This window comes from Triticum dicoccoides, chromosome 5A (genome assembly GCF_002162155.2).
Source record: "Triticum dicoccoides isolate Atlit2015 ecotype Zavitan chromosome 5A, WEW_v2.0, whole genome shotgun sequence".
NCBI classification, from domain to species: domain Eukaryota; kingdom Viridiplantae; phylum Streptophyta; class Magnoliopsida; order Poales; family Poaceae; genus Triticum; species Triticum dicoccoides.
This window is the reverse complement of record NC_041388.1, coordinates 8462599-8486217: the sequence shown is the minus strand read 5'-3', so window position 1 is coordinate 8486217 and position 23619 is coordinate 8462599. Positions and strand designations below refer to the sequence as shown.

The following is a 23619-nucleotide window of genomic DNA, read 5'->3' as shown; positions in this document are numbered from 1 at the left end:
TGTTGTTGTCGTTGTCATGCATCTCATATCATGTCATCATGTGCATTGCATTTGCATACGTGTTTGTCTCATGCATTCAAGCATTTTCCCCGTTGTCCGTTTCGCATTCCAGCGCTTCGTTCTCCTCCGATGGTCATTTCTACCTTTCTTTCGTGTGTGGGGATTAAACATTTCCGGGATGGACCGAGACTTGCCAAGCGGCCTTGGTTTACTACCGGTAGACCGCCTATCAAGTTTCGTATCATTTGGACTTTGTTTGATACTCCAACGGTTAACCGAGGGACCGAAAAGGCCTCGTGTGTGTTGCAGCCCAACACCCCTTCAATTTGGCCCAAAACCCACCTAAGCCTTCTCCATCATCTAGAGCGTTCGATCACGATCGCGTGGCTGAAAACCGCACCTCATTTGGACTCTCCCAGATCCCTCTATGCCTATAAATAGGTCCTCCTCGAAAATCTCGGATCCCCCTCCCCGAAACCCTAAATATCGCCTCCGCGCCAGCCGGACATTGTCCGCACGGACCGGACGCGTCCGCGCTGCCACCGCCGCCCAATCCTGTGCCGCCACGTGGCATCTCCGCTGCCAGCCGCCGCCGCAGCCCGGCGAGCCCGCAGCGGGCCCGCCCGGCCCATCGCCGCCTGCGCCTCCCCGCACTCCCCGCCGCCCGCGCGCCGCCCCGCCGCCTTCGCCGCGCCACCGTGCCATCTCATCGGCGCCGCACCGGGCAGCCGCAGCCACCGCCGACCCCGGCCGCCACGCGTCGCCTCCGACCGGCCGCCGCCATCCCCGACCTCGTCTCCGGCCAGATCCGGCCGCGGGAGAGCCGGATCCGCCGCCGCCGACCCCGGCCGCCGTTGTCTTCATCGTCCCCGGCGAGTCCACCGCCGCCTCGGTTCGCGCGCCGGGTCAAACCCTAGATCCGCGCGGGGTAAATTTCTTCTAAGTCCTCAGAATTGCAGATCCAAGTGCTCCTGTTCATAGCCTTGTAACTTTGCATCCGTAGCTCCGATTCATGCATATAGCATATCAAAATGTTCACCTTAGAGAGTACATCATTTCATTACATTGCATCATTTTCATTTGAGTTCATCTTGATGCCCGAAATGCTGTTAGAAGAGGGCTACTTGAATTAATTGTCAGATCTGCTACTCCATTTAGAGTTTTGTCGTTTTTGCCATGATTATTGTGTGCATGCTATGCCCTGATGTTCTACATATGTTTTGTTAAGAGTTTTGTCATCTTTCCAGAGGTGCAACCCATGTATTTTTGTGATGAGTATGGTGACTAGTGCAAGCTTGCAAAGTGAGGCACTCGGTAATTCTGTTTTCAGGGACTTAGCAATTCCACTAAGTCCTTGAGCTGTTTATCTCATATGGCCATATGTTCATGTTGTTTCCTAGTGATCCGTGCCTCTTTTGAGGATGATCAGTAAGGATGTTTTGTTAATCTTGTAGTGCTCTATCCATCCATGTCTTTGTTTGCAATTATGGAGCACCCTAGCTTGAGTCAATCGAGCTCTACTTTTGCTACTTTGTGAATCTGGGCAGATTGTCAACTTATTTGCAATTTTGCCGATGATGTTGTAGTTGATCCGTGCATGCTATGCTATTGTTCTTGACATGTCTAGCTTGAATTTTGTGTGTTCTTGATAGATGTATGCTTATCTTTTCATTATTTGCACCGTCGTGAGTGCATCGAGCTCGTAAACATGCCTACTTGAGTTATGTTTCAGCATGTGCCAGTTTTCATTAAGTATGAAAATTGATTATGTTTTTGCTATGTTCACGTGCTTGTTAGTATATTTTCTGATCCATTTTGGCTCAAGGTCACTAAGGGACTTTTGTTAAGCTATTTGAGTAGCTCCATGCCATGTTTTACTTTGCCATGTTCAGGTCCTGTAGCATGTAGTTTTGATGCTCCGAAGAGAGCTACCTGATCTGAAATTCCAGACAAGTGTTAATTTCACTAAGTCTGAAATCTGTTTGCCATATGCATTTTTGCCATGCTTGTTTGAACCTGTTAATGGATGAATTGGCCGTAGCTCAGTGCTAGACTTTTGTTAAGCATCTTGAATGCATCCCTGCCATGTATTTTTATGCCATGTTTGGGTGCTGTAGCATGTTCATCTCATTGCATTTAGATGGCTACTTGCTGTTAATCGCAGACCGGTGTCATTTTTGAATCACTTGCCATTTCCAAACCGTAACTCCGATTCCGGTGTTCTTTATATCGTTTTCAAGCGATTTTATCTCATATTTCTAGAGGCATGCTTGGATTTCCAAGTTGAGGCCAGGTTCTTGCATTTCCTGTCATATCTTGCATTTTGCATCCCGCATAGCATATCATCATTGCATCATATTGTTTGAGTCTTGCACGTGGTTGATTGTGTCCTTGTTGCTTGTTTGTCTTGTTTGGGTAGAGCCGGGAGACGAGTTCTCTAACGAGGAGCCCGTTGAGTTTGCTTTCGAGGATCCAGTCAACTCTGACAACTGTGCAGGCAAGATGATCATACCCTCGAAATCACTACTATCTTTGATATGCTAGTTTGCTCGCTCTTTTGCTATGCCATTGCTATGATGCCTACCACTTGCTTTCAAGCCTCCCAAATTGCCATGTCAAACCTCTAACCCACCATGTCCTAGCAAACCGTTGATTGGCTATGTTACCGCTTTGCTCAGCCCCTCTTATAGCGTTGCTAGTTGCAGGTGAAGATTGGGGGCCGTTTCTTGTTGGAACATTTATTTACTTGTTGGGATATCATTATATTGCTATGTTATCTTAATGCATCTATATACTTGGTAAAGGGTGGAAGGCTCGGCCTCTCGCCTAGTGTTTTGTTCCACTCTTGCCGCCCTAGTTTCCGTCATATCGGTGTTATGTTCCCAGATTTTGCGTTCCTTACGCGGTTGGGTTATAATGGGAACCCCTTAATAGTTCGCCTTGATTAAAGCTTTTCCAGCAATGCCCAACCTTGGTCTTACCATTTGCCACCTAGCCTCTTTTTCCCTTGGGTTTCCGGAGCCCGAGGGTCATCTTATTTTAACCCCCCCCCCCCGGGCCAGTGCTCCTCTGAGTGTTGGTCCAAACTAGAGTCTTGTGCAGCGCCCCCTCGGGGAAACTCGAGGTTTGGTTTTAGTTGTATGGAGCGCTCATCTGAGTATGCCCTGAGAAAGAGATATGTGCAGCTCCTATCGGGATTTGTCGGCACATTCAGGTGGTGTTGCTGGTCTTGTTTTAACCTGTCGAAGTGTCTTGAAGAACTGAGATACCGAGTCTGATCGGAACATCTTGGGAGGAGGTCTATTCCTTCGTTGACCGTGAGAGCTTGTCATGGGCTAAGTTGGGACTCCCCTGCAGGGATTTGAACTTTCGAAAGCCGTGCCCGCGGTTATGGGCAGATGGGAATTTGTTAATGTCCGGTTGTAGATAACTTGAACCTTAATTTAATTAAAATGAATCAACTGAGTGTGTTACCGTGATGGCCTCTTCTCGGCGGAGTCCGGAAAGCGGACACGGTGTTGGAGTAATGTTTGCGCAGGTGGTTCTTTAGTTTCTCGCTCGCGCTTTGCCTCCTCTTCTCGCTCTCTTTTGCGAATAGGTTAGCCACCATATTTGCTAGTCGCTTGCTGCAGCTCCACCTATACTTTACCTTGCCTTACCTATAAGCTTAAATAGTCTTGATCGCGAGGGTGCGAGATTGCAGAGTCCCTATGGCTCACAGATTACTATTACACCAGATGCAGGGCCTGATGATTCCGCTCCAAGAGACGCGTTTGAGCTTAAGTGGGAGTTCGACGAAGACTCTCAACGTTACTATGTTTCCTTTCCTAATGATCAGTAGTGGTGCCCAGTTGAGGGTGATCGGGACCGTTGTCGCATGTTGGGTTCTCTTTTATTTTGGCGCCATAGTCGGGCCATGAGTGTTTGGATGATGTAATGTTATTTATGTACTTGATTGACATGGCGAGTGTAAGCCAACTATGTTATCTCCCCTTTATTATTTATATTACATGGGATGTTGTGAAGATTGCCTAACTTGCGACATATGCCTTCAATGCGATTATGCCTCTAAGTCGTGCCTCGACACGTGGGAGATATAGTCGCATCGAGGGCGTGACAGTCTGGGGCTGGTGTTTGGCTCGATCGCCGTTGGGATCGCAGCCCCCGAGGCGGCGTCCAACCACCGATCCTCGATCGACGCAGTCGGCTCCGAATTAAGGGTCGAAGCCGATGCGGGTGCGGCCTCCAGGGTACTGTTCGGCGGCAGAGCTAGATCATGCTCGTCGTGACAATGCGGCGCACTCGGCAGTGGCTCGAATCCATTGAAGATCAAGTTCCCGCGGATGTCAGCCGTGTAGTTTAAACTTCCAAATCTGACCTGGCGGCCAGGGGCATAGCTTTCGATCTGCTCCAGATGGCCAAGTGAATTGGCCCGCAGTGTAAAGCCACCGAAGAAAGAGATCTGTCCGGGGAGATAAGTTTCACCCTGGACCGCATCACTATCGATGATAGTAGGAGCCATCAAGCCTGACGGCGACGACACAGAGGAACTCTCAATGAAAGCACCAATGTCGGTGTCAAAACCGGCAAATGTCGGGTAGGGGGTCCCGAACTGTGCGTCTAGGCCGGATGGTAACAGGAGGCAAGGAACACGAAGTTTTACCCAGGTTCGGGCCCTCTTGATGGAGGTAAAACCCTACGTCCTGCTTGATTAATATTGATGATATGGGTAGTACAAGAGTAGATCTACCGCGAGATCGGAGAGGCTAAACCCTAGAAGCTAGCCTATGGTATGATTGTTGTTTTGTATGTTGTCCTACGGACTAAAACCCTCCGGCTTATATAGACACCGGAGAGGGTTAGGGTTACACAAAGTCGGTTACAATGGTAGGAGATCTACATATCCGTATCGCCAAGCTTGCCTTCCACGCCAAGGAAAGTCCCTTCCGGACACGGGACGAAGTCTTCAATCTTGTATCTTCATACTCCAGGAGTCCGGCTGAAGGTATAGTCCGGCCATCCGGACACCCCCTAATCCAGGACTCCCTCACCTTGGCCGGCCCTATCATCTATAAGAGTATGCATCTTAATAATAGGAACTGAGAAACCGAACATAGCTAACCGGTTCATACGGTTTTTTTCATGCCATGTTATGAAAAATCCAAAATTTGCAAGTGCCTAGAGTATTTCATCTTCGATTTATAAAATTCAGATTTTAATGAATTTTCTTGGCATTTTATTTGAATTTATTGTTCATAGGGGGGGCGTATGAGCTTGGGATCCGAGTTGGATTTTTGGTAATGGGACATAAACAATTTCTGAAAATGATCCTTTTCTTACTATTATAATCTTGTCCATCATACCTCATGGAACACACCGCGTGGGTAATCGTCGATCTGTCAATGGGGATTGGTGAAACCTTCCCCGCTTAGAGCGCCCGGTTTGAGCACGCAAAATTTAGACCACTTCAAGCAAGGTCAAGCCATGTCATCTATAAGAGTGTGTGTGTGTGTGTGTTAATGGTACGGAATCGAGAAACCGAACATAGCTAACCGGTTCATACATATATTTTTTTCATGCCCGGTATGGAAATCCAAAATAAAACATACTGTACGCCAGATTTACTAGATGAACAGATACAGCACTCGATCTTAGCCAAAACGGTATCAACACATTTTTTTTAGACATGCTAGAAATGTATCAACACATTTTTTTTCGAGGCAAAGAAATGTATCAACACATGACCCGGTTTATTCGGTTCAGAAAATAAACCAACACAGCCCAGCCTTCCAGTTCCTACTTTTGTTTTCTGTTCTGTGCGCGGCCCAGCGGCCCAGCTCCCCTCGCGAGCCCCCGACCGGCTCTCCCCTCACGAGCCCGGCCTCGCCGGCGGCGGCGCGCTCACTGGCCTGCCGTCGCTCCATCACCGCCTCGCCTCCAGCTTCGCCCCGCCATCAGGCGCCTGGCCTGCTCCCCCTCCTCTGAAGTCCGCCCCCCTCGCCCGCCCCCGGCTCCCCGACGCCCAACGACCGCCGGCGCTCCCCACTCCCTGCCCCGCCCAGCAAAGCTACAGGTAATAAATCGACCGCCACCACCCCTGACCGGTGAATCGCTGACTGCTGTCGATGCGCTCAAGCATATCCCGGTTGGTATCGATGGCGCTTGCTAATTTGGCCTGTCTTGTGCGGATGGTGTGGAGTTTTTAGGGGCATTTCTCGACCTGCGGCTAATCTTTCAGGAACCACGAAATTTTGTTGCTGTTGTGCATTACATGAATGTGCAGTTCTAGGTGGATTACGGCTAGTCTTCAACAGCCACCAAGAAACAAGTCTTTGTCATGCACGCACGCACGCTTCCTGCTTGCAGTTATGCCGCATAGGTCACAGAGAAGCGAAACTGAAAACCAATTGTGCTGTTATATGCGTAAAAGGCGTGGCGGTCATGCTGAGGCGAGTGCTCTCCGGTGCCTTCTCCTGCGAAGTCGTGCCCTGTGATGTGGGGCCAGGCGGCATGCTTTGCTCTTAGGCACAGCTCTCTACTTATGCCGTCGCAATTCGCTTGGTTTTGTTTCTGTGGTGTTTAAACCGGGAGCTCTGCTTGATAGCACCATGGTACTCTATCGTGTTATAAGAGTTATTGACTCTTGGCAGAGACCTACTCATCACATGGGAATTATTTCTCAAGGACCGAAAATCCACATTTAGAGAGTATAATCGGTATGAAGAATCTTAGCCATCAAGTAGGCAAACAGAGTTCAAAGTGTTGTTGCCTCAGGTTTTGAATTCCTGCCAACTCTGGTTAGTTTTGTACATACTGAAACAGTTTATGCATACCGAAACTTGACTTATTTACCTAAATGAACTGACAGAATTGACCGAATGTTCAGGCCTACTCATATATATGTATAACACCGTAACCAGTTCTGCAATTCATAGGCTAATTAATACTTCGTAATTTCTGTTGATCTTTTCCTTCTTTTTACTATGCTCAGTTCAGGCATCAATCTTTGGAGTCTTCTGGTATCATACACGTTCCTACCGCATATTATTCCCTCTTATGTTTCGAATAATTTCACTCGTAGGCACCTACCCGTTCACAAAAAACGCTGCATCGAAACCCTCCTCACTTTTCTCCTTTCATGCAGGTGAACGCGATGCTGCGCAGCTTCCCCCAGGCCCGTCGGCTTCTCAAGTAAGCGAGCACGACGAGCTTCCCATAGCTGGCTCATCCTCTCTACAGTTCTCTTTGGCTTGTCAACCGATTGATTCTTGGTGATGTCTCTGTTCTTGTTGATTTGTGGGGTTCAGGAGGCTGGGTTTTGAGAAGGGGGACGCCTACTTCTTTAAGCAGATGGGCAAGGGCATGCTATGCACATACGCACTTTTTGGCGCTGCGTGGTTCTGGAATGAGACATCGCCGCTTGGCTGGTGGACGCTCAAGCCACGGCCCAAGGTATGGCTGGTGGTGACCTTTAATTTATTTCTTGGATGGGGCAGACATGAATTGCTGAGGCCTTTTGTTTTGCTGTAAGATATGTGTTCAGTACAAATAAGTTCATCCTGCTGTATGTTCTGTTTCTGGAACTATGGTTCAGAGCTGCCAATAGATACTGTCCATATAGTGCATACTGTGACTTGAGACATTAATTGATCCAGCAGTGTCCATTCTATAATTTCGTTGTATGCGACGCTTGCATAATTGCAGCAGTATACATAGACTAAAACTGATTTGCATCCGTGAACTGCCATAACCGGTTGCTAATTAAAGCATAGGCAGCAGCATATTAGACGCTTGTATTATGCTTATGAGATGCAACTCAGACAACCTTTATATGGGGATTATATTTTGTCTGCAAATATTTCATATGTCTCGTTAGGATTTACTGAAATAGTTCACATTTTCGGTCGTCCAATATCATCAACTAATAAGCACTTAAATGTCACGTTGAACACTGAAAACTTGAGACAATATGAAAAGGTGCTTAAGTCTATCGGGTTATATTATGCGACACCAAATGTGGCACGCTTGGCGCCATATGATTATCCATAGTGATCACTCAGAGGAGGTGAATCTCTATTCCGCAAGATTGTTCAAAACCGCACGGAGCGCTCTTTTTCGCCAATGCTAATCTTCCTTTAACCTGAGAGTTCAATTTATATACTGTTGCTCAAAGCTCTGTCGAAATCATTTGCCAGGAAGAGAAGGAGATGGCGCATCTGTATGAGCGCAGGGAGTTCCCGTACCCGGGCGACGAGGAGGCGGTGGAGGAGTTCATAAAGAGCGGGGGTGCCCTGGGCACGACGATCGGGCCCAAGGGGTTCGCGGACGCCAACATGGACTCGGACAACATGCAGAAGCAGCTGCAGTCCAAGAAGTTCGACCAGGAGGCGCGGAAGCTGTGGTTCCGTATGCGCAACGAGGTGGTGCAGGAGCTCCAGGAGAAGGGGTTCGACGTCGAATGAAGATTAGTTTTATTCCCATGAAAGAAATGGGGGAAGGCATCGGCTTGATTAAGTATTTTGCATTGATAAGAGTAGAAGAAACATTTTCCTGGGATAAAGTTAGATGTATCCAAGTTCAGTGCAAGCCCTTTTTTCTCGGTGGAGATTAAGTAAATCCTGTTGCATCCAGGCTTGTATTCCTTTCCTCTGTCTTTCTTTGGGATTAAATAAGTTGTTTTCCTTGATTAAACAATTAATCATGGATTAATCATATATATTGAGACACCGGTTTAATATTTTAATTTGTACTTTGCCGATATATCGAGACAGCTGGAGTACTAGGTTCCTGGTGATTAAAGCATAGGCAGCAGCGTGTCATTAGATTAAATCAGATATGGGGTTCTCTAAGCATATGTGGAATGTCAGTTATCATGAGGCGCAGCGGAAGCATATGATAAAGATGAATGCATCCATCTTTTTTCTTTAAACTGTCTGCTGAGCTCATAATGCTTGCATCTGCCTAGTGTTCTGCTCAGTGCGTGTCAGCCTTTTATTTTATCCTCTTTTTTTTTGGAAAATGACTCGGATCTATCTACTACTTCCTCCGTCCCACAATGTAAGGCCCCTTTTGGTTCATAGGATAGGAATATCATAGGAATAGGAAAATCATAGGAAGTGAAGTGACATGCATCTCACTTCTTCCTATAGGGAAGGAAAGAGATGTCACTTGATTAATAGGATAGGATTTTTTCCATTGAGTCTAGGCTAACTTTTTTTTCCCTTTTGAAATGTGAAGAATTGATTCCTATCCTATATAGGAATAGGAATCCATTCCTACAAACCAAAGGGCTACATAGGAATTTTTCTTACAAAAATCGTATCCTCTAGAAATCTTACAAGATTTCTTCAAACCAAAGGAGGCCTAAGACCATTTTTAACATATCACCGAGTATTAATGTTCACAAGAAACACAAACCACCCCAAACATAATAAAAATTATAAAGTTCACCAGAAACACAAAACACCCTAAACATAATAAAAATTACATCAAACTTTTAAGGGCAAGTGTCGCACGGTTGATAAATGAGATTTGGACCAAGCACGGCACGACGACGCCAACATTATTTTTCTTCCACATCAATCCTTTTCATTCAGTTACGCTGCGTTGGGATTGACAATGGGAAGTGGTTAGGGGAACAGAGATAGTTTCGCTGGCAGATTTCTTAGTGACAAGGAGTGACCATTAAGTAACCAAGTGTGGGAGGTTGGGTCAGGAGGAGCAGAGCAGATCACATGACCAGTGTTCTTCAGTGCATCTTTGTTTCCACACGAAACACATTTCGCGCACATCCATGCTTGTCATCGGGATGTGCGTTTATTTATTTATTTATGATTTGATGATCCTCATTTATAGCTGAAACTAAAACTCCAAACTCATGAACTAAACGAGTAGCACATGACTCGGTTCGCTATTTTGACGAGCCAAGCCGAGCGGGGCTAGTCTTGCTTCTTATCATAAAGAGCTCTAGCGAGTCGAATCCAGCTGACTCAAATTCCAGGCCTATTGTCACTGGTTGTTGCTTGTTGCGACTGCCTTATTTTGATATTTGTTCACGCACGCACACGTGACGGTGTACCCTCGGCGTCAGGGTAATATACCGCAACTCACGCCGAAGGAGACCCGACCGAAAGCGCGGTATGCAGGCAATCTGGTGGGCACTTTTGTAAACCCAAACCCCCACACGCCTAGGAGGGACCCCGTCTGAACGCGCGGCGGCTATGGGCTGCCCTAGTTTGACTTGATTGCCCCTAGGGCCTCGTGGCTCGCTGCCCTCCAAGAAAAATAATGAACGAAAAACGAGAAGAAAGATACAAGGGAGAGAGATAAAAAGTAGATGAACACGAAAAAGTAGTAGATTGATTTGTTCGATTGTGTGTTGTTCAATCGGTCGTCATCCCTTAGATATATAAGAGGCTGCTGGACTTCCCGTGCAAGGAAAAAGCTTGGATTTACGTTCAAAACCCTAGTCAAATTCGGATTGTTTTGTCCGAACTTTTCAAAATTGTTGGGTCTAAAACTAGTTGCACCTTGCAGGTTGTTTTTGAGATGGTAATTGATCTCGGATGGAAACGAGCCCAAAAGTAATTTCGATCATTTCGACGAGACGAACAACTTTTATGTTGAACTTTTTTTTTGATTTAATGCTATCTTGAGGTGTATTTGGTTTGTTTTCTGAACTCTGCAGCAGAGAAATCAGAAATCCGGATGATTATCCCCGGAGTGTTCGACCATCTATTGCAGCCGCGCATTTTCGACTCTAACTTTTGCATGTGACCTTGAATTAAGATGATTTTTATATCAAAAACGACCGTTTCGATGAGACGAAAACTTAGATTTTTTTCTTTCATATGAGGCTGCCTTGGAGGCGTTATTGGTTGAACAGTACTCTAAGTGCTAAAATCTTATTACTTTGAGCACAGTTTCGGCCATTAATGACCCAAACATTTCCTCTTTTGGTTTATATGATAGGATTATCGTAGGAATAGGAATTTTGTAGGAAATGAGATCACATGTATCTCAAATCTTATGAGTAGGAATAGGAAACGAGATGTCACTTGGTTGACACCAAAGGAATTTTTCCATTGAGTCTAGGCTCATTTTTATTTTCCTATGAAATGTGGAGGATAGACACCAATCCTATGTAGGAATAGGAATCTATATTTCTATGAACCAAAGGATTCTAAAGGAAAAAATCCTATAAGAATCCTATCCTCGAGAATTCCTATGAAATTCCTTCAAACCAAAGAAGGTCTAAAGTTTTTCATTTTGACGATACAGAACTTTCACATGTTGAAAACTTTTTCATTTGAGGTCCTCTTAATTAAAATTTTGTCCATGCCAAAATTTGATGTCAACAATATCCCCACCACCCACACAGACACACACTTTTTTCTGTTTTTATTTTGTTTTTCATTTCACTTTGCTCAATTGCTTTCGTTCGCATCGTGGCACGGGCTGGGGTAGGTGACTGTCCACGATCACCAGAAAAGGCCTACAAAGCCCAGCTGTCCTCTGTCGACTGGGCCGTTTGTTTAGTACTAACTACTTACTAGTAATTAACTATAGGAACGAGCGAGGGTTTGCAGCGTCGTCGTCGCCAGGAATTTTTTGGTCCCCTCGCCTCCGGCTGCCATCTTGACATCTAGAGATGGGGAACCTCGCATCTTTAGAATACTACGATCTTCGTCATCGGCTAGTGATCATCGTATTTTGTCGTTCTTTTGGTGATGCCATGAAGTTAGAGAGTTTTCTGTCCTTGCAGATCCGATTTATTCGGATCTGATGAGTTTAGATTGGTGTGTCAAACTTTTTATGTTGGTTTGATTGTTTGTGAAGTTGAAGTGTTTCATCGACATCATGGTGAAGATTTTATGATCCGACGTCCTGCACTTCTAGAGGATCATTCTCTGCTCAAGCATGTTCACCGATCAAGGCTTTCCATCTTTTTGTATGGGCAACTCAAGGTGCTTTCAAAAACCATTATTGGTAATGTTTGTGTGGGTGAAAGAGTGACAACATTTGCAGTCTTTTTATCGAAGCCTTTGGAGTATTTTTTTCTAACAGAGATTGATGCAGCGAAGATGTTTTCAAGAGATTTCATTGTAATTCTTAGTCATAAGAGTTACTTTGTATTTTTTTGGATTTTAAATTCAAATCAGTGTACCTGTAATTGTTATGAGCATGAATAAAATTGCTGGTGTTTTTCTAAAAGAAAAAACTTACTAATTAACTCGGCTTGACCAAAGTGAGAAAGAATTAATACCTACTGTAACTCGCAGGCAGCGAGAGAGACTAGTCGCCTATTCATACTCTCCTTGTCCTCTTCTTCCTTCCACCACTTCCTCCTTGAAGCTTCTCGTCCTCTCCCCTCCTCTCGCACCGCCGGAGGGAGGCGCCGGCCCCTCGCCCCGTCCGGCCGCCGGTAAGCAACCCCAGCCTCCCGTCCCGATCCGCCCCGGCGCCGCGCCTCCCGACTCGGATCTGCCCGGTTCCTCGGCCTCGGTCGTCGCGGCTCGCCGGGCGTCTCCTTCGTCCCCGTCGGATTTGGCCGCCGGGCTCGCACCGTGTGCGGGCTGGGCTGCGGGGAGAGGAGCTTCTCTTCTCGCCCTAGGCGTCGCCCGCGTGGCCTGCCGACTCTCCTGCTCGACAACGCCATCGCATAGGGTATTTTTTTTTTTTTTTGCCTGTCTCAATCCTATACCATGCGGTCTGTGAACTTCAGGAGCTTATGTGCAGATCCACTGTGTATTCACTGTCTCAATGCCAGATTGATCGAATGTTGGCGCCATGCGATTTCGAGATCCACCACCGCGTCACCACAACTAACAGCAGTTTATTTTGTGCAGAAACAGATCTTGGGGGGTTGACCCGAGCCCTCCATGGTGCGCGGCAAGTCCGACCGGGGGGACACGTCGGTGGTGGTCGTCGTCTTAGAGACAAATGAGGTGTACATTGTGGTGAGCCTGTCGACAGCAGGCGACACACAGGTGATCTGCGTCGACCCCACCACGGGTGCGCTGCGCCACCAGGGGAAGCAGGGGGAGGACCTCTTTGATTCCGAGGCGGCTGCTCTGAAACACATCACCAACGGGTCGAGATTCTTATCCAAGAGTACCACATATGCTAAAGCCGTGCTGGGCTATGCCGTGTTAGGGAGTTGTGCTCTGCTTCTCGTTGCAACGCAGCTCAGTGCGACGGTCCCACGGCTACCTGGAGGCGGGTGTGTATATACCGTGGTGGAGAGTCAGTGGGTAAAGATTCAGCTGCAGAATCCTCAGCCCCAGGGAAGTGGGGAGCTGAAGAATATCAAGGATTTGGCTGATCTTGACATTGATGGCAAGTACTACTTTTGTGAAACGAGGGATATCACTAGGCCGTTTCCAAGTCGGATGGCTATTCAGGAACCAGATGAGGAATTCGTGTGGAATGCGTGGTTGTCAAGGCCTTTCAAGGACATTGGTTTGCCGGGGCATTGTGTCATTCTTTTGCAGGGCTTTGCAGAGTGTCGCAATTTTGGAGCTACAGGGCAGCAAGGTGGGCTAGTTGCTCTCATTGCACGCCGTAGTCGGTTACATCCTGGAACCCGCTATTTGGCTCGTGGGCTGAATGCATGTTCTGGCACCGGCAATGAGGTGGAGTGCGAGCAAATTGTTTGGGCCCCTCAAAAAGGTGGGCAAGTAATACCTTTTAACTCGTATATCTGGCGGCGTGGGACTATACCAATATGGTGGGGTGCAGAAATAAAGAATGCTGTGTCAGTTGAGGCTGAGATTTATGTTGCTGATGATCCTTACAATGGGACCTTGCAATACTACCAACGGCTGGGTCGAAGATACGGTAGTAAATCATCTGAAGTCAATGCTACGAGTAAGAAGAAACCTGGAATGGTTCCCATTGTGTGTGTTAACTTGCTAAGATATGCTGAAGGAAAACCTGAGACAATTCTAGTTGAACATTTCAAAGAATCTCTGAAGTACCTGAAGTCTACTGGCAAGCTTGGAAACACCTGGATTCAGTTGATAAATTATGACTGGCATGCCACTGTGAAGTTAAAAGGGCAACAACAGACAGTTGAGGGCCTCTGGAGGCACCTTAAAGCACCAACAATGGCCATTGGCTTCAGTGAAGGGAAATACTACAGTGTAAAACAGCAGCTTAACGAATGCAAGGGATCAATTATCTGCAATGATGATGGTGGGTTCTGTATGGATAATATTCAGAATGGTGTGGTACGTTTTAATTGTGCAGACTCTCTTGATCGCACCAATGCTGCTAGCTATTTTGGGGCGCTTCAAGTTTTTGTTGAACAGTGTAGTCAACTTGGTATTTCCCTTGATATAGATGCTATGTTTGGCTTATCGGCAAGCAGAAATTCTGAGTATAACGGTCGGAGTGCTCGTTCTTTGCCCCCTGGATGGGAGGAACGCTTTGACTCTGTAACAGGTAAATCATTTTATATCGATCATAATACACGTACTACCTCATGGGAGCATCCATGCCAGGAAGCTCCACATAAGCGCTGGAAGAGATTCGATATGACATTTGAGCAGTTCAAGAGCTCAACAATGCTTGCCCCAGTGAACCACCTTGCTGAAATTTTTCTTTTGGCTGGTGATATACATGCCACGTTGTACACTGGCTCAAAAGCTATGCACAGCGAGATTCTAAACATATTCAAGGAGGAGACTGGAAAGTTCAGTAAATTCTCTGCTGCTCAGAATGTCAAGATTACACTGCAAAGAAGGTTCCACAATTATATGAATGATAGCTCTCGTCAAAAACAGTTTGAGATGTTTCTTGGATTGAGGCTATATAAGCATCTCCCATCCATCCCAATTTTCCCTCTCAAAGTAGGTAAACTTATTCATTATCAGCATCTTATTTACAAAGTTCACTTTACCAATCTTTATTTCAGTTATGTGTAGGATAGCCGGTTAGTCAATTCTCTGCATGAACTATCCAAACATGCTATTCTAACTTAACTAGAACTTCTAGAATACATTATCAGTTTCCGCAATTAGATCAAAACAATTTGCTAGTTAAAATGCAGATTTCCCTGAGTTTTAGTTGACTTAGAATTTCCCTGCACTGTTGTTTGAGAAAAGAATTCCATGCACTGTAATGATCAGATTTAGCGACATGCCAATTGATAATTTATTTCTACTCCCTCCGTTTTAAAATACTTTAAGTTCTTTGTCCTAAGTTAAATCTCTTTAAGTTTGACTAAGTCCATAGAAAAACATACCAACATCTACGACATCCAAGTAGTTTCATTAGATTCAACATAAATATATTTCCATACTATATATAGTTGATGTTGTAGATGTTCATGTTGATATATTTTCTATAGATTTGGCCAAACTTAAAGATGTTTGACTTAGGACAAACCTAGAACTTCAAGTATTTTGTAACGGCGGAAGTACTTCTCATTTACACCACTAACCAGCAGTGCATTTCCCTTCAACGCACCCTACTCTTATTTTGCAACTGAAGGGAAATCCACTGCTGGTTAGGGTGAAAATAAGATGTACTTCCTCCGTTCCAAAATAGCAAGGTTCACCAGAGTTAGAGAAAACTAGAAACTCATTCATAGGGAAGAAATCGTTGATCTTAAACTATATCTAGAATTTAAATGCTAGTAATTGTTAAGTTTTTTACTAGTCTATAACTCAAGAGCCAAGACAGCTGTCTAAGAAGAATTTTTATTCATTGACTTAATACTGTTGAAGTGTATATGTGAATTGCCTAGTCCTTTCCATCAGTTCGGACTTCTGGTTGCGTTGGCTAGTGCATGAAGCTTAACTTGGTATCGGAGCCTAAGGTCTTGAGTTCAAGTACTATCGAGGCCATCTGTTACTTTTCTTAATTTTGACTTTCATCTTTGTGTTGAACATGCTTGATGTTGATAATTCAGGTACTATCAAGACCATCTGGATGCATGTTGAAACCAGTTCCTTGTATCACTCCAATGGCTGATGGTGGTTCCAGTCTTCTCAGCTTCAAAAAGAAGGATATTGTTTGGGTATGTTGCTTATTTATATAGTTCCTTTTGAGTAATATATCCTGATAGTGACCTGATTTATTTGAATTGGGGGATAGCTATGGTGTATTAAATACTTCGTCCCTAACAAATCCCACCACTCACATGGAATATGACTAGTTGATGTCTCGAAGAGTCTGAAACTCTGAATTGTGTGATATAAAAACATGTGGAGTACTTAGTCACATCTCAGTGTTTCCTATAACATTCTAAGGTCTCTTGATCATGCAGGTATGCCAGCAAGGTGCAGACTATGTTGAGCTTTTTATATACCTTGGAGAACCTTGTCATGTTTCTCAGCTTCTTCTTACTGTTTCCCATGGGGTTGAAGATTCTTCATATCCAGCTACTGTAGATGTCAGAGTTGGCTCCAGCATAGATTCCCTTAAGCTTGTTGTTGAGGTTTGTCTTCATCTTGCTGTTATATTCTTAATATTTTATTTTATGCCAGGTAGGCTCATTAATTTCGCTTTTCATAGCAAGATGGCTCACTTTTAGGTTTAGGCTTGATGAACTGACATGTGTACAGTGTCAAGACTGGGTGAACTGGGAACACAATAAAAAATGCAGTCCTTGCTAACATTGAGCCTCATCAGATGCGCCACTCAAGTTTTTGGTTTATGCCAACATGCTATGTTGCAATCCAAGGCCTAATCTGCTGTGTAAAAGAGATAATCTTGTGATTTACTTTCCTTTTTCTGTTGCATAAATTAATTGTATTTAATTTAGAAATGTAAATATAGGTATCATACGAACTTGTACGACCTGATAATTACATACTTTGGACTCTCCGATAGTAGCAAGGTCCAATCAGAAGCACAATTGGGACGGACAAACACAAAGTCAAGCCCAGCTAATCTGAGCATGGCTTTGATTTTGGCTAGCATCTATTGCGTAGATCCTGTAATTTCCAAAAACTACTCTATTTCTGTACCTATTATAGGTTAACCTGTGCGCATGAGCCCATGCTCAACGCTCGTGATACTTTTTTATCTTCATCAGTTTACTTGCTACTCTGACCTTTCAGTATGTGATATTTATTTCTGTATGAATTCCAATTAAAGCACGTGGATGCGTTGAACTATTCTTAATGTTTGAGGAACTCTTTGTTTTAAGGCAGTTTTTTGTTTTATACTATCTGAATCAGGGTAAGGCGATCTGATACTATACGGTGCTTATTTGCTGCATGCTAGCTCTTTGCAGTTTACATCTTTTGATCAAACGATTACATTTGTTCCCTGCTGCTGCTTATCTTTTTGCAAATCATGTGTAGCCAGCTAATGTGTAACTAACTGCAAGTTCACTTGTTTAGGGCGCTTGCATACCCCAGTGCTCGAATGGGACAAATTTGTTGATCCCTCTCACTGGAAGAATTCATCCAGAGGACTTGGCTGTTACAGGCAATAGTGCTCGACCGGACGTTCAAGAGAGCACTTATCTTCCGTTGTTATACGACTTCGAAGAGCTGGAAGGAGAAGTGAACTTTCTAAATCGGGTTGTCGCATTATCTTTTCATCCTTCCCCCATGGCGAGAACAGCCATCACACTTGGTGAGGTAAAAGTTGACAACCATCTAGATGTTGATGTATTAAGAAGCAGCTCTTAACAATTGAACTATTTCGCCTCTGTATATTTATTTTATTAGATGAGTAATCTTCTGAAACAGATTGAAGTACTTGGTGTTTCTCTTCCATGGGTGGATATGTTAACCAATAGCAAAGGTGTTGCTCAAGCTTTGGAGCTCCTCCATGAAAAAGCATATACTCCCTGCGATCTAGCTTTGAAGAATATTGCAGATTCTTCCTCTCCTGGTAATGATGTTCACGGTAGTGAGAGGAGTTATACTAGAAGTTCACCATCAGTTCAACCTGGTGGTTCAGGAAATTTTGTGGATTTTCTCACGGGTGATATTGACGTACCAAACCAATCAAAAATCACTGGAAATACATCTTTTGGTAATGAGGATCAGACAAACTTCTTTGATGATGAATTTGACGTCAACCCTTTTGCCACTGCATCAGAAGAGCCTGTTCCTGAAGTCAATAACCATGTTGAAGATTGTGGCAGTACACAGTTTTATCTTGAGTTTTTGGAGTCACTTTCTCAAAATAATAAGGTATTCCTTACAAAATTCATTGTTGTTCTTTTCCTATCCTCTAGTTCATTGATAGATTTTCCTTAAACTGGTGTTGAGCTAATTTTATTTACAAGTAATATCTGAAATTGGTACTCATCCAACGGTGGTTTATTTAGAAGGTTATAGCATCTAGAAATGACTTGACTGAAACTGAGAAAAGGCCCTGCCAACTTATGATTATGAGGTCATTATATGTACATTATATATTGGACCTGGCACTGCTTAGTTGCCATGCTTTATATACTCATCCTGTTCTCATTAATGATTACCTATTTCTAACCAAGAAAAAAAACTATTTTATGAACAGATTTGTTTATAAGTTTAAATGAGGATCTTAGAGATGTAAACTCTTATTCATCTTTTCAGGGAAAGAGCCTTAACTTTGAACAAATGATGAAGCTTGAAATAAAACGTCTTTATCTTGATCTTTCTGCTGCCGAAAGGGACCGGGCATTGTTATCGATTGGTGTAATTCCTGCCACGGTAGATCCAAATCGTTCAGTTGATTACTCTTACCTGTTGAAGTTATCCAGCCTTACTGATAAGCTAGCATTGCTGGGGCATTCTGTCTTCGAGGATCGTGCTAATGCTTCAATAGGGCTTGAAAAGGTCAATAGCCATGCTGTAGACTTTTGGAATATCAGTGAAAATGGTGAATCATGCTCTGGTGGGGCATGTGAAGTCCGTGCTGTATCTTCGTTACAAGCTTCAGCTACTAGTGGAAATACATCACTATTCGTGGAGTGTTCCCAGTGCGAAAGGACAGCTTGCAAGGCTTGCTGTGCTGGGAAAGGGGCCTTCCTTTTGCTTGGCAACACTTACAGAGATCTGAAGATATATGGTGGGAATCAAGGCGGTGGCTATTCAGCCCTCGCAGATAGTTCTGTGTGCAAATCATGCTGCAATGAGATGATCAAACAAGCACTGTATGTCGATTATGTCAGGGTTCTTCATAGTATGAGAAGAAAAGGTCGTGCGGAGAAAGCAGCACTGAAAGCAGTGAATCAGGTCTGCCAACTTGAGCCCAATAGAATATCGGATTCAGTACATAGTGTTCAATCTGGTCTGAGACAATTGAAGCAGCTCCTTGATGATGAAGAGTCTCTTGCAGAATTTCCACATGCAAGCTTTTTACATACGGTATTCCTCGACATTGCTCTATTAACTTCTACCCTTTACTGTCTGCTCTGGTGCTGCCACTTTGTACCTATATAACTCTGCTGCATCTGCAATACTGTTGCACATGGACCGTGGAAAGACACTAGACACTCAAATGCACTACCCTTGAGCCTAACATTATCTTTTCAAAATAAATCTTTTCTTTTTGTCAGAAGCTATATCGTATTGTCCCTGCTCTGTATTGCTTTGCCAGAAGCTGTATCGTATTGTCCCTGCTCTGTATTGCTTTGCCACAGGGTATTGCTTTGATTCTGCCGTGTTGTTTTATTTTTCCAGGTAGAAACTGCTGCTGACTCTGCTCCACTGTTTTCATTGCTGGCACCACTTGGTAGTGGAGTGCACAAGTCCTACTGGAAAGCTCCACAAGGCAACACATCTGTGGAGTTCCCGATTGTTCTTGGCGGTATATCAGATGTTTCAGGAGTTGCAATAATTGTCAGTTCCTGTGGTTACTCAACATCTGATTGCCCAATTGTAAGATGTACTTCCAATCTTGGTTCTTTTTTCTGGGATCCATGGTTTGTCTACATTAGTATAAAAATTATGTTAGCGAGATTGTTATAAATGGGAACTCCTAGATATACAATTTTCTTGGTAAATTTAACAAAAAGGGCATTTAAAACGAAGTCACTGAAATCATTGTTGTCTTCAGTGAAGAAGTCCTATATAGCTTAATCAAATGCATTACCTTTCAGAGCAAGAGAAGGAAAACATTTTCCAGCTTTATTCATGAGCGAGCTCCATGTTGATGCAAGAGAAATAATGCAATAGTATTCTCTTCCTCTCCTGAATTTCATTATACCAAAACATATATAGCAGTTGCCTTAAGATACTTCACGCTTAGCTTGGTTATTTCATGCATTATGAATCCAAGAAATAGGCAAAGGAGAAACACACAAATTGGAAAAAAAATCCCAATGTTGCAGAGTGGATGCACAAATTCTATTTTCGTAGCTAAAGTGCTCAGTTTGGGCATTGCAACTAATAGTTGATTTTTTATGGGATGTACTTGAAGTACTTTACATCATTTAAGCTCGGAGATGTCTGCATCACTTGACCCTTTGACATATCTGTGTACCTTGATAGTAGGGAGCTGTTATTGAACTGATTATTGCTTCTTGTTTCTTGCTTCTATACTTCTAAACAAAGTATAAAAACTCTTCATTTGCAGTAAATTGCTAATTTTACTGTCAGTTCTTTGTAACTTGGTATTTTGGTTGTTGAGTATGTTCCGTGCTTACTTCATAATTGCTCTTTAAGCACTTCAACGTTTGACAACACCATAATTTGCTCTTATGCTCTTACTATCAGTTCTTTGTAACAACAGTCGCAATCTCTGCAAATTTGTTTTCATGGCTGTGTGGACACCACCATAATTTTATGACAATGACATGTTTTTTTGTAGAACTAACACTGATGCAAATTATCTAGTTTGTTGACGATATCCTGGTCTGAAATTAACAAAGTGTCCTAGTGCTGTAGACATCTTTTTCATGTGGCAGAGTTAGCTACCTATGTAAACAAGAGTATTTGAACTAGCCAACTGGCTAATTTCATTTCCCCTGTTTCATATAGCGCAATATTGACCTCATATGCTGATAATTGTGCTGCCTGTGCAGGTGGAGATATGGGCTAGTAATAAAATACAGCGAGACGACCGCACATTCATAGGAAAGTGGGACGTGCAAAGTATGATAGTGTCATCTCCACAGCTTTATGGACCAGAAAATTCGGGTAGCTTGGATGAGGCACCAAGACACTTTAAACTACACTTCCCAAATCCTATCCGCTGTCGCATAATTTCAATAAAAATGACACTTCCCCAAATTGGTTCTAGCTCAAGCAAGTTTAATGAAGACTTTAGTGATCTTTTATCATTGGATGAAAGCTCATTTATTGATTCCAAGGCAAACAATTCACATAACTCATTTATCCATGCAAAAAGGATTGTTGTTTTCGGTAGCTCTTTGCCCAAGGAGATGGGTCCTGACACATCTGTGGCAATAATGAGGATGAGAAGTTACGTAGATGGATCACCATCGTTTGGCAGATTTAGGGTAAACCCTGTCTTTTTACTGAGCACTTTTCAGCTCTATTTCGAACTATGGCTAAGATTTTCCCCTTCTATTTTTCAGATTCCGGTTGAGGCTGAGAGGTTGAGAGACCACGATCTTGTTCTTGAGCAATATCTCTTGCCTAATTCGCCTGGAATAGCTGGATTTCGCCTTGATTCCTTTGGTGTTATAAGACCTCGAGTAACCCATTCACCTCTGCCATCAGAGTTAGATATGAAGGAGTGTTCATTGATACGTATGGAAGATAGACACCTAAATCCTGCAATTCTTCATATACAAGTCACAGTTGTTAAGGTAATAAGGCACTGGCTATGTGGTCAAGCTCACTTGATTTAGCGACTAAAATTGACACTTATCTGGTTCTTTTCCTCTCTTTGTATTTTTGTCTTTGAACCATGGGAACTTTCATGCTTGTGTAATTTATCACTTCCTATTCTGTCTTTACAGCATTCTCATCGTTCTTGGAAACTTTTTTGGGGGTGAAAAGGTTAAGGAAGTCAAATTTTGATGTTGTTAAAAATTGAATTCGAGATTTAATTAGGGTCATTTAGGATTGTAGAATTTTCATAGCACTGCAATTCATATGAGTCTTTCATACAAATGTCTTTTGGATCAATGTAATGGTGCTACCAAATTCCTATGGATTTGTTTCCTATGCCTTAATTCCACAGGAACTTTGACACCACTCCAACCTCTTTTATACACACTAGGTTGCCTAGGATCGAGGTCATTTACCTGTGTTCTGCCATGCGACTATCATCTAATTTTCCCGTGTTTTGCAATCCTTTGCACTTGGATTCCTGCCCCGAATTCCTGTGTTTTTCATTCCTGCAATCCAAAGAAAGGTAACACTAGCAACTGGAGCTTGGCCAGTTCCAGTTTCTCAGCCAATAACCTCATGTTCCTTGGAACCCTGATATAGCTATCCCCTGATTGAACATAATATCATAGTAGTAAGTTATATGGGCATTGCATGTGAGAGCTCAGTTAATCAAAGTATGACCAAAGATTGAAAATTTTGAGGCACATGCATGAAGTATAAGATGCAGGTTTAATTCTCCCAGTCCATTCAATCAAAACAGCTCAGGTAAAATACATCAAGCACGTTACCCATGAGGTGTCTCTTGTACTGCAATTTTTATTAGAAAATAATGAGGACATCTAGTGCTGCATCTGCAAAGTAAATGAGATTTATGAAGGTACATCCATAACCTTGAACACAAAGTAAAAATTCTGTTCGAAAAAAGCTGGGAGTGTAGAACAATGTAGAAGTGTGTTCTCTGAGGTTTGTGCATAACATCTAAGCCCAATCATAGAACCTTATGGACATTACACATGGTAGAATCGGATGTAGTGAAGAGAAAATCCAATGGCCTGCACAAGTCGGGTTTGCCACCTCTGCACCATCGGATCGGCTTAATCCAACTGCCGATATACAAAGTTTTTCGTATGCTATATAGAGGTGTAGATATAGATATATTTTGGTTTGACTGGGAAACATAATATCGTAGCTGTCAGCTCGTCTATGTGCTGCTGCTCTTTTCAAGTTTGTTCCTAAAAGTAACCAGTTTTTGCGGCATGAAATTGTTCCTTGAGGGTTTGAGAAGCCTGTGGCTGAACTCTCTAGATAGATATATAGTTTTCTCTTTGCCAATTTTGTATGTTGTGTGCATTCAATACATACGTTTTTTTCTGCAGGAGTCTGGCAAGCTGGTTGTAGAGGAATACCGTCTGCCGGAAGTTAAAGCAAATACACCACTGTATTTTGATTTTTCGGATTTGCAGCAAGATGCCCGTTGTGTTATCTTTAGATTACTTGGAGATGTCACTGCCTTTGTTGATGATATTGCTGAGATTGATGGGTTAAGCTTGCGGAATCTTCCTCTGGCTTCTGGATTGTCTTTGTCAAATAAGATCAAGCTGTACTACTACGCTGATACCTATGAGATGGGAAAGATCGGCAGTCTCTCGGCAGTATGATATATACAAGGTGTGAGTATATGACAACCTGGCATTTTAATTGTTATATATTATAAGCAGTCATTTGTTCGAAGCCTATTTTTGGTAACTTGCACCAAGTTTAAGTACTGTACTTTACCGGTTTCTACTGTCTTGTTTAGCTGACATGGGCGTTTAGAGTTTTTTAGCCAGAACAGATTGAAAATGAGAACAATGCAAGTATGGGC

The 23619-nt window shown here is 43.5% G+C and overlaps 2 protein-coding genes across 4 annotated transcripts in view; both read left to right on the top strand.

The window, feature by feature from the left end:
• The first annotated feature begins 5825 nt into the window (after positions 1-5825).
• Positions 5826-8749, top strand: LOC119298776. The gene is made up of 4 exons (XM_037576071.1): positions 5826-6073; positions 7145-7191; positions 7308-7452; positions 8196-8749. Exons 2-4 carry the CDS (start codon positions 7154-7156, stop codon positions 8460-8462), a joined length of 450 nt encoding a protein of 149 aa, XP_037431968.1. The 5' UTR covers positions 5826-6073; positions 7145-7153; the 3' UTR covers positions 8463-8749.
• A 3582-nt stretch (positions 8750-12331) lies between these two features.
• The window catches only part of LOC119298775 (probable phosphoinositide phosphatase SAC9), a 12355-nt gene continuing 1067 nt past the window's right edge, over positions 12332-23619 (top strand). The window contains exons 1-11 of one of the 3 annotated variants that reach the window (XM_037576070.1): positions 12332-12424; positions 12849-14852; positions 15917-16024; positions 16274-16444; positions 17355-17597; positions 17709-18158; positions 18546-19319; positions 19635-19832; positions 20978-21415; positions 21494-21727; positions 23132-23423. In XM_037576070.1, coding sequence (XP_037431967.1) covers positions 12882-14852; positions 15917-16024; positions 16274-16444; positions 17355-17597; positions 17709-18158; positions 18546-19319; positions 19635-19832; positions 20978-21415; positions 21494-21727; positions 23132-23413 — 4869 coding nt within the window. In that variant the 5' untranslated portion in view covers positions 12332-12424; positions 12849-12881 and the 3' untranslated portion in view covers positions 23414-23423. Of the gene's footprint in view, positions 12667-12848; positions 14853-15916; positions 16025-16273; positions 16445-17354; positions 17598-17708; positions 18159-18545; positions 19320-19634; positions 19833-20977; positions 21416-21493; positions 21728-23131; positions 23424-23619 lie in introns of all 3 variants that reach the window. The other 2 variants (XM_037576069.1, XM_037576068.1) reach the window with 2 other exon arrangements.